Source organism: Anas platyrhynchos, chromosome 10, assembly GCF_047663525.1.
Source record: "Anas platyrhynchos isolate ZD024472 breed Pekin duck chromosome 10, IASCAAS_PekinDuck_T2T, whole genome shotgun sequence".
NCBI classification, from domain to species: Eukaryota; Metazoa; Chordata; class Aves; order Anseriformes; family Anatidae; genus Anas; species Anas platyrhynchos.
In genome coordinates this window covers 11276264-11287577 of record NC_092596.1, presented here as the reverse complement: position 1 = coordinate 11287577, position 11314 = coordinate 11276264, and the positions used below count along the sequence as shown (strand labels likewise).

Here is an 11314-nt window from a genome sequence, read left to right as displayed (position 1 = left end):
AGAACAGAAAGAGCCCCAGTTTCGTAGTGAGCCCTCAGAAAAAGAAAAAAAAAAAAAATAGCTGAGGAGATGAGAAAGTTTGAGGCTGTCAGGAGGAAAAAAAAAAAAAATAGAAAAAAAAAATGTTAAAGAGAGGAGCTTGATAGGTGTGGTGATAAATCTGAATAAATAAAGGAGAGTTGCTGCAAGACATGGAGGTAGCAGTTTTGCTGAGCTATGTTGGACGAAAGCCCTGGTTGTGTGCCAAAGCAACAGAGCAGCTGTGAAACTCTGGGTGTGGGTACTCAGCAGTAATCTGCTTTAACCCTGTACACAATCATATAATGCAGTGTCCAGCCCATGCTCAGTAGGTGGTAAAACACATTAAGTAGGTGCCACACAGGCATAAAATATGCATAACCTGTTTCTTTCTTTCTGCAGTAATCCATACAAAGACAGAACTGATTCTTCTGCCCATATCAGGAATGATGAAAATGTGAGTCAGGTTTTGGCATGGGCAGCCACCTCTCACCACACCAGGGCACAGGGCTGTATTCTCTCCTGTTGTCACCTCACAGCTCTTCTCAGTGTTTCCTTTGCAAAATCACCAGAGCAACCTTCAGTGACAGAACGAAGACAGATAGAAAGTTGTAAAATACAACAGTTTATTGAGCTGCAAATTCTGCAGAAATGTGTTTCGTTGGAAAAATCTAGATCATCTCAGTGGAATTATTCAAATATAAGGGCATTCCCAGGGCTGCCAGCTCTATTTGATGTTTTTTTATTTTTATTTTATTTTTTTCCAGTTTTTAAGATCTGTTTTTAAATTTGGGTCCACAATTTATTTTATCAGCACCTTAATACAGATGACCTTTTTAAGGTCTCAGTATATTCACCTGCCACAGATTTTACCTCTTCAGAAAACAAAGATGTATTTTGATGACAAAATTAACTTTGTGTTTAAGAAGATGAAATCAGGCATTTGGGTTTGAAAATATTGTCAACCTTGTTTTTGTTTCAAGGCACAGCTCTACTAATACAGCATGAATATACAAAAGCTGATAAGTAACTGTATACATCATGCCTGCATATATACAGGAGTTCAATATTGCTATTTACTGCATAAAGTAATGGAGTTGGTCTGATCTGAGAGAGGTTCTGCATGTAATTTGAGGGAATCTATGTTTAATTTAATAGGTCATGTATCTGTCTCAAGTGGGGATTACAGTATCTGGTTTAAAGTGATCTACAGTATCAGGCTTATTATGTAGCTTTTATTTTTAGCAAGGAATGGGTTTAACAGTTGACACTCCTACTTGAGTATGAAATACATCAAATTATTGCCCAGGCCAGCCTGCTGGCTGCACAAGACATGCTAGTTTACAAACAACCTTGGGACTTCCAGTCGTTCGGTAGTTCGGGGCAGTGCGAAGTGGCAGGCTGGAGGCATTAAGTCGTCAGGATCCTGCGGCAAACTGGGCTGATCTATGGAGCAGTATTGTTGGTGAGGCTGTAAAGCTGATTGGAGGACGGGTTGATCACCGCACTGGGAAAAGTTATGGAGCAAAGCAGGGCAGGGGGAATCCAGTGTGAACAATAGTTCATGCTCAAGCGCTCTGAAAAAGTGTATTACGTGCTCTGCTTTGCACTTGATGAGCACTAATATGGCCAGGTAGCAGGACCAGCAGAGCTGGTCTGCAGCGAAGGAGGAAAAACAAACAAGCAATAACGAAATAACATGAGTATAAGATTTCTGAGGGCCGAATGGGAATCTATAAAGGGTTACAATGCATGCTGAGACAGTACGAGGGTTGTTGTGTGACACGATTGTTGCTGGTTGCAATGTTTAAATGATTTGGATACAGCTAGTGATGAAAAGATTATCGTATTTCCTGTGATGACTGGCTGCTCCCTTGATCCTTCCGTGTCTGTACCTGCCTGTTCTTCACTTCATCCATTGCTGCAGCTGGTTTCCAACTAGAAACCAGTAGCAGGAAGCTGAGTGCTGGTACAGTTTCTAGCTTAATGAGATGACTCTCGTTTTGCTTGTGTAATAAGAGTGGCAAAACAGAGGTAAGTCATAAAGAGCTTATCTGTATTCTAATTAACTCAACTTTTGCTTCTGGCCTGGTCTGTAGGTATTCTTGGCACAGGAATGAATCCTCTCAGGTGCAGAGAAAGAGGAGTGTAATATCTAGTCATCATAATTGTACCAGTGAAAGCTGCTATATAAACAGAATTATTCTGCTAAAATTGCACTTCTCCTAGGAAGCTTATTTTACTTCTATGAGTGGCTTCACTGGAGTGATACTAAACTTCCCTTGTATGGCCTGGCTACACAAAGACTGCTGTGACAGAACTGAGCGCTACTAACATGCCTATATGAGCAAAAGTCTTCGACAGCAGATATAGCTCTGGTCAGTGAGATAAAGCTTAGGATTTTTTTCCCCTTTATTTTACCTCATTTATGTCTAGCAGTAAAATCAATATCTCATGACCAGAAGTACAGCTATAAAAATTCCAATAAATCCATCTCGAAGTGCAAGTTTGCTCCTGAAAATGATGCTGTAACAGAGTCATCACATGGAGACATGTCCACTGCTGAACAAATCTTCCTCATTTGCAATTAAAAACCAGCTTTTCTAATTGCCAGCTATAGTAAGCCTCTATTTGAGCTCTGCCAGTCCAGCCCACTTACATATTTACTCAGGTAGAGTTTCTCACTGCCATTGACTCTTTGAGATACTACAGACAAGGAGGCCAGGATATTTCCATGGGGTGGCTGTTTTGACAAGCTCAGTAAGGAAAATAACTGCAATCTTCTACTCTTTGTCTTCCTCCTCTTCTCTCCTAAAGATTATAGCTCTGATCTTAGGTCTAGTTCCCCAGCCACTGAACAGCAAGTTGGTTATTTCTGCAGGTAAGGTGGCATGTTAGTGGCAGAAGGACACTGCCAAGCAGATGATGTCCAGGAAAGTTTAATTGGCTCCCCACAGGTCCTATACATCTGATATCACTTTTGTAATAAATCTAAAGCATCATTGGTTAAATAACCCAAGACCTTTCTTGTAATCACACAGGATTACATTAGAACATTAAATCAGACATAATTGGACTGTCCCATTTAGACATAATTTTAAGGTAAAAATTAAAAGAAATGTATCAGATAGTAGTGTATTATATGTAATGAGAAATTTATTGCAGTTCCAAAAATATCTTCACTGAAAGTATAAAAAAATTTATGGGCTAACATTTTTCTGAATATAAAATAGACTAACTAGAGGTTTCAATCTGCAGCCACTGAGGTAAGCACTCTTTCTGACACAAAGGGTTTGCTTTTACTAACAGTAATTAGATCTTAAGTCACGTGTAGAGGAAAATATTCAAAGGCTCTGTACTTTGCTGGTCTTATCACTTTAAATTACACTTCCTACTTGTTCTTGAAATAGCATCAACATAACTTCATTGCGTTGGATATTCCGACATACAATCACCCTCACAGCTGATTTCTCAAATGAAGGGCTTAGAATTAAACTGGAGCCTGTTGAACCGAGATGTATAAAAATATTCATTTCCTTTCTGTAAAGTTTATTATTATTTATAGTCAAATATATTCACTATCAGAATGCTTCGCTGCAAAAGAGGCTGGGAAAAGACAGAGCTACTATCAGCATCGCCACTTCCCTGTAAATTTATGGGCTGCAGGTATGTTCAGAGAAATTTTTACTGAGATTTCCCAACCCAGAAAATGAGGAAAATGATGAGGCACTAGGAAACTACCAGGGCTGCACACACATCCTGCCCACAGGGCAACCCCAGTGGCCCATGAGTGTGTGTGCACAGGATGTGGGGAGCAAAGAAACACATGCAGGATGTACATAGCCGTTTCACACCAGTGATATTTCCTCACAAGGCTATTACAGAGCACCAGAATTCTTCTCCACTACACAGCTCAATACCAGAGCAGGGTGGGCAGTGAGCTCCTGAGGTAGTTCATGCTCCTTTACAGCATGTTTCTGCACCCTGCTGGGGTTATGCCTTTTTACAACTGTAAAACTAATATACGTGCAGGAGGTTTTTCTTAAGGTTTGATGAAAATTAAACATGATATTGGCATTTTTGTACAGCAGCCAGTCTCTGCCTTCAAACAATTTTGTGCTAATATCCCTTTTAGAGAAAATTGTGCTTCTGAAAGAGTTCAGAGACTTTCGTCTTTATTTCTCATGCTATCTCTTTTTGGTGTTCTTTGTGTGTGTTTTAAATGAGATGGTTTGGAACTTATGGATGGTGTGCTTCCATCTGTGTTTTATAGTCTTAAAGTTTCTAAATGCATATGCTTCATATTTATATCATAGAGAACTCTAATAACCTTGTGTTATTATCATTTATTTCAGTTTGACATAAATCAGGAGCCAAACGAAAGGGAGGACAGGTTTTTCTGTGTTTAACTAGGTTGCTTCATGTTGCTTGACATTCTCCATGACTTTATTTAAAAGCTTTCCTCTAGCTTCATTAAACTGCCTTTGACAGGCAGCGGCTTAATATACACGTGCGCGCGCACACACACATGTATATATGTATTCATTTGAATTTGGGCTCTTTCCCTCCGGTCTCTGGTAATTATGATTTGTGTCTGGAGGGATGAACTGTCTAAAAAATAATAAATAAGAGGCCATGAGAATTGAAAACCAGCGTTCAGGTTCATCTAGAAAGAAATTAAGCAAATCAAGTTCAGGTTTATAAAGGGAAGCAAATTACCCTGGGGTCTCCACACACTGGATCAGAACTGACTTGACATATTTAATTATATTGCAGTTCCTGCCCTTCCAAAGAAAATTGCCATACTTTTACTACAACCACCCAGGGAGGTGGCGAGGAGGTTATCAGGAAGCCTAGAACTGCTATGGCAGCTCCTTAAAGGCACTGAGCCAGAGAGGGCCCCTAGTACTAGCAACGCCTCCTTCTACCAACAAATTAATGCCCAGCTGGCCACTAACCATCCCAGTCGGCTGACTGAATGCCTCAATCCTTTGCAGGTGTGGGTGGGAGGGAAGTGCCTCCTGAAGAGATAAAGGAAGGAGAAATTGCTGAGAGTTGGTGGTGTGCAAAGCTGTTGATTGTACAAAATGTGCTTTCAAAGTAAGGGTGGGCTGGCACAGAGGCCACCTCTGCTTGCTCGGGGTTGTGGTGGCTGCTGGCTTTGCAGTTTGTGGATGCAGCTGTCGGTATGCTGGGAATGCTGCGTACCAGGAGGTATGCAAAAGAGATGAGTCAACGCCGCTCCGATCATGATCCTACAAGCAGCTTGGGGATTTGGTCTTGATGGTGAGCCGATTATTATTTTATCTCTTACCAAACTGCATAATTCACAGCAGTCTAATGTTTGTGTGTTTTCTTTATAAGTCATTCCTGCTATCTCATTAGTAGCTGTGTTAAAAGAGAAAAATGCCTTTCCTCCTCCCCAAAAAACTATTTATTGTCTTTCATTCAGACTGCTCCCAGTCTTTTCACATCTCCACAGAGTCCCAAGCCCACTTGAAGGACTGTATTTTTGTAATACTAAACAATCCATTTCATCTGGATGCAGAAAACCATCTCTGATTTCAGCTTCCCCTGAAGTGTTTTAACTAGGCCCCTGGTTGGAAACAGGCTTTGAGAGGGGCCTGGAGTGGTTTCTGGGCACAGGTGGGGAAGCCAGGCCTGGAGGTGTTGACCTGTGTGCATCAGGCCAACCTGCAGCCACAGGCTGCAGTGACCCGCTGGTTGCAGCCCGTGCCTCACTGCTGAGGGGCTCAGGAGCTCTGCAGGCTCTCCCTCACTGACTGCTGAGGTATTGGCCTTGCTTTGGTGAGAACTTGGCTGAAATACATAGGTAATTGAATAAATTATCCATAAAGTAAGTTTTTGCACGCTCGCCTGGAGTGAAATCCAGCCTCCAGTTGTTGTGGGTTTGATTCCTACACAGCTTTTTCTTGTGTGTTTTCAAATCGTGACCCAGTGTGTTAGCTGACACAAGGAGAATGTGGCCTCTGAGGTAAAGGCTGGCCTGTTGTGCCTCAGGGAGAGGAAGGAGTCGGGCAAGGCGTGAACCTGCATGTTCTCAGGCTGCCCAGGCTGCATTGCTGTGGTTCTCCTTCCTCCTGTCAATGCTTCTCGTAGTCTGATGGTACCTTCTTTATGCTGCAAATGTCTATGTTGATAAATATCACCTGGTAGATATTTTTACAGTATTTATCAGTAGCCAAGGCCTTGTAATGCTCAGTCGGAATGTCCCTGCCCTGACAGGATGCTTTGGTATGAGACAGACTGCTACTTGCTGGGGTAGCTCTGTTGCCAAAGCAATAGTAGTTCATATTTTTACCTCCAAAAATGCTGTCTCAAAAGCTCCTGACTACAGTAGTGTTCAATATAGAAACAACAAAACCTCAGCTAGTTCAGGAACATCCTCAAAAACTGTTTCGATCACTGAATAGAAGCTGCCTGGAGCTCAAGGCTTAGAAAGCCCTAGGGTTGCCTCGAGGCTGGCCCAAGCACGCACAGTGAGGCTGTGCAGGTAAAACACACCCAGGAAACCGTGGGCAGGATAACCAGGTTAGCTAGATGCATGTGTGAGGATGAACGAGGAGATTAGCAGGGATGTTCCTTTTAGGCCACAAGCAGCTGGTGCAGCTGAACCAGGATTGTTGGCCTACAGAGCAGATCTTCACCACTGTTATTATTAACAATACATTATGCTCATAGTACAGGTGCCTTTGGAAGTATGAACAGATGCCCTTACAAAGACACCTAGAAACATGTGAGTTGATGTTGCCTCCACAACCTGTGTGAAGTTTATTCCTATGGCAACATGTAGCAACAGAGATGTCCCCCACACTGTGCAATGGGGCAATGAATAAAACAACAAAGTGCCAGCCAGCTGGTGATGCTGACAGTGTATCAAGTAATAGGTTGCAGGGAAAAGGGAGGGGAGAGAGCTCTGCTGAAGCAGCACATGCTGAGATCTAGCGTGGGCAATGTGGTCCTGAGGACAGGCCAAATCCTGCTCACCCTCCACAAGTGGTTAGAAACAGTAACTGACAGCAGGAGGACTTCGCCTGTTATGTGTGTGCTGCTTTCTTGATGGGACCTTCCTGCGGTTGAAGGGCACTCAGCTGCTGTCAAAAAATTTGGAAAGCAGTACTTTGGAAAGTGCGCCAAATGCCAATAAGGGTGGAGACATACTTCTGAGAACTGAGCTGCTCCCTGTTGCCTTCTTCAAATAGTTGAATCCAATTTTGTTTATTTTTAGAGGATTATTTAGATGTGTTTCTTTAGGGGGAAAAAAAAAAAAAAAAAAAAACAACACAGAAGTAACAAAAACACTTAGGTGTCATTTGTAAGAGTCAAGTTCCACTCAACTTTCAACTAGTTCCTTAAACTTAGTCCTTACAGTATCCTCTGTAGAAACGTCTTTAAACAGTTCCTTTGGTTTTGGAGGGTTTTGTTCTGAACATTGCATATTTTTACAGCCACAGATTGTGACAGTTAGGAAGCGTTCCTCCTTTACTAACAAATGATACTTTCACTTTCAAATTCTTTACCAAATTGTACGTTACACATCCTTTATGAGACACTGAGTTAGCATTTGAAAAAAAAAAAAATTGGCAGTGGAAAGACTGTTATAGTTGTGTGACAAAATTCAGATTGGAAGGAAATAGCTCACAAAAGCATGAATTAAACATCTAATTAAAAGTGTTAAGTCTCATTTTAATTTTGTTTAAAACACCAAAGACAGAAAAGCAGCTGCGTGCCTGAAGAGTGCAGTGTGACAGGATCCAGTTGGGTACAAACATAGAACTGATATGTAGAGCTCAAGGCAACACACTTATGTATGGAAATGTAGATTTCTAGGATCCTTGAAAATATGATTTATCGAAGACTAGATGCTTGCAATGACTGCTAATGAAATGGGATCTGGCAGGTGGGATTAGCAGAATGATGGTTTTTCCTAATTTGTGCTGAGCAAATATATACTTAATTAGCTTAATTTTTTTCAATTAGCAGATGATACTCTTATGCATTGTCTTGTGCCATGCCTCTAGCTTTGGACTAATGGGTTCACAGGGGTCTGACATAAATGGGTTCATATTTTTAAAAGTCTGCTTTGAAGATGTGCAGTTGTTTCAGCTCAGGGTTGCACTGTGTCCCATAAGCTGTGGATCGAAGATGTTAAGAAATAATTTGGCTCCTTTTCCAATTAGAATTAAAATTCTTAGCCAGAAAAAAAAAATATATACAATCCCCCCCTTATAATTTTAGAAGAACACTTTTTTTTAACCTTCCATATTACATAGCTACTTAAAAAGAACATACAGCATGACCTAGGATCATTATCTATTGTCCAATAATGTAACTGGACAGTCTAATATTTGCTCTATGAATATGAAAATTGGAACAGTAAATTGCTTGGGCCATTTCATGTGATTAGGGAGAAAAAAGCTTCTTGCCTAATTATAATTGTAATTCAAAATGTATTTTAAAATATTAAAAAGTTATCTGCACTTGCAAAACTCAATCTAGCCAGAAACAAATGTGTTGTACTTGTATCTCTCCCTGTGGGCTATATTCGGTCAGATACTGTGCAGAGAAGTCATGTTCAGAGTGATGAGTGGTGGAACTCTATGAAAAGTAACTCTATCCTTGCTTCAGCCCCAAATGATGCAAAAAGCCCAGAGTCTGGGGTGCTTCTGCGAGTTGCAAGGTAAGACACAGATCTACGCTCTGAATGGAGTGGTTTTACACTTGAGTAACAGGAAGGGAGGTCTTGACTTGCACCGATAGCTAAGAATTAACAAATGGGCTTTTGAAATCAAAGTGCTTTCATTTTCAAGCCTGCCCCGATGTTGGGATGGCCGCTGTGCAGAGCTTCCTGCTGAAATAACCGATACTTCTAAGGAAGTGACACCAGCAAAGGGCTGTGCGCAGCTTTGTAGAGAGCCAAAGCATAGATGCAGCATACCTGGGTGCTGCTGTAGTTGTGTGTGGCCTGTCTGTGTGGTAGGAAGTTGCTTTTTTGATATGAAAACACTTGTCTTTTGCTGTTTCTATTTTGGAGAGACAAAATAAGTTTGTCACTAAAATGGTGGGCAGGTTGTTAGGCACATCTGGGGGAAGGAGTTTGATCTTTTCTTGGAAGAATGTATGAACATATTTTGCTTTTATGTAATGAGAAAATGTAAGTCTTTGTGTTTTATATGGCAAATTTCTGGGGTCTGATTTAAACACACACGAGTTGTAACAGTTAGCACAGTAGTGCTATATGATAGTAGTTCTATATATACTTTTTTTTGTTTTTATTTTGGGTTTTCAGGCACCAAAACCCAACAGGCCAGGTTCCTGAGTTTATGCCTCGCACGTCTGAAGAGCTGTGACCAGCAGGGAACCACAAAGTGGAACAGTTCTGCCCCAGTTCTTCCCTCTCCCACAGACAGTGATGCAGCTGCCTATGGCTGAACGTTCCCGTGTGTGGCTTGGGGAATCAAGCAGAGCGGTACATGAATTTCAATAAGCATGCCCCCCTCTCCATCCACAGTCCCACATGCCTCTCTCAATTTTGTTTCTGGATGGAACAATTAATGTGCACGGGTTGTGTGAAGCCATGGGCAGCTAGAATATGGGTGTAATTTAGCACTGCAGACACAGTATTTGTCGACAAGCATGTCGGGCACAGAGTCAAATTCAGTTCCTTTGTTATAAAGTTCCAGCACTAGTCTATACAGGTAGAATATATGCACTAAAATGCATTTAACATTACTGTGGGCTGCTCTTTATAAATGCTCTGAACAGGTCTAGATCTATAAAGTATGCCTCACGGTGTAGCTAGGAATAATCAGGCGTGCCTTGGATTAAGAGAGGAGGGAGGATTGTGTTCTAGGAAAAATCAATGAAATATTTAAGCAGAGAAAAGTAATTTTGTCTCTTTGATTTCATCTGGTAGCAACTGAAAATACATTTTAGGAGCCTTTAAAGTACATCTAATTTCTCATTCACTGCCAAAGAAGAAATTTCTCTGGTTATTCATAAATACAAGAGCAGTATGAAGTGGTTACTCATTTATTCAATATAATATTGCACAACAGTGTTCTAAAGTAAGAGGTTTAGAGGAGCTGGAAATACAAAGCATCGAAGCATAGCAATGGTAATATTAATTTGCAGAGGGCAGACGTACATGGCTGTAACAGTACTGGACAGGAGGAAACACGGGCTGGATAACAAAATCAGGAGCTCAAGCTGAGAGTGGGGGGGACCTCAACAAAACAAAGAAATCAGAAGCTGCTGAAATTTATCGAAACATCAAACCATGGCCAAGAAAAGGGTGGGGAAATTAACTAAGTCATGGCTGGAGAGGAAGAAATGAGCTATGAAACAATAGTTGGAAAGTTAACATTAGAGTGAGAAGGACTTTCTAATTAAATATATATATATTCACTGGAAGACTCCAGCCTCCAGCCTGAAAACCCAGAAATACTTCTCTGCATAGAAAAGGATACCTGTATGCACATGCTGAGTTCCCTGCCCACACACATATGCAAGAAGCTTTAGAACTGGTGCAGCAAAGGTTGAGCAAACCAGCTGGGGCTGAGGACCCGGTGCCTGTGCTGCATGGCCTTGGGATGCTTGTTTAACATCAGCTCTGGCCTGGCTGGGCTGCGTGTCCCGGCTTGCACTGCAGGGCTGATCCAGGGTAGGCAAATGGATTTCCTTTTGGTTGAAACTAAACTGAGATGTGGCATGGTTTGAGCCAGAGTCGCTTCAAAAGTGCCTGTCCCCATCAGAGCTGCTGTCAGACACCCCCAAGCTGGAAGCATGGGGTGTGCAGCTGAAGCTCCTGTGTCCGGGTGAAGCTGTTTGGGCTTTTGGTGATGTTGATTATAAAGACTATTGTATGCAGCTGATGGGAGCTCTTTACACACTGTTTTAGGTAGCTTATTTTTGGCAGAATGATTGTGTGCTGCTTCTGCCCCTCTCACCCTCAACACAAGTAAAGGACTGAGCAGGGTGAAATTTCTGCAACAGTTCTTAAAATGCTGGCTGCTGGGGTTGACGAGTTCTTCACTGGAAGCTCACTTGTACATTTTTGTTGATTGAAATCAGATGACCCTGAGAAGCATGCCTTTCTTCTCTACCCTTTCAAAAGAAGCAGTGACCAATCCATTTATTAAATACTACATGGTTGACATCAGAAATGATTTTAGGCTGGGCTGCTTCCACTTCTTGTGCATCTGGACCTTTGTGTTTCCTCTTGGTTGCTATCCAGAGGACACTGCTTATGAATTGCATGGCATTTCTGAGCAGG

The 11314-nt window shown here is 41.6% G+C and overlaps 1 protein-coding gene across 2 annotated transcripts in view; it reads left to right on the top strand.

Moving 5' to 3' along the window:
- Positions 1 to 1352: 1352 nt before the first annotated feature.
- The window catches only part of AFF2 (ALF transcription elongation factor 2), a 357089-nt gene continuing 347127 nt past the window's right edge, over positions 1353 to 11314 (top strand). The window contains exon 1 of one of the 2 annotated variants that reach the window (XM_021273092.4): positions 1353 to 1483. In XM_021273092.4, coding sequence (XP_021128767.3) covers positions 1467 to 1483 — 17 coding nt within the window. In that variant the 5' untranslated portion in view covers positions 1353 to 1466. Of the gene's footprint in view, positions 1484 to 5073; positions 5305 to 11314 lie in introns of those variants that run through there. The other variant, XM_013100505.5, reaches the window with a different exon arrangement.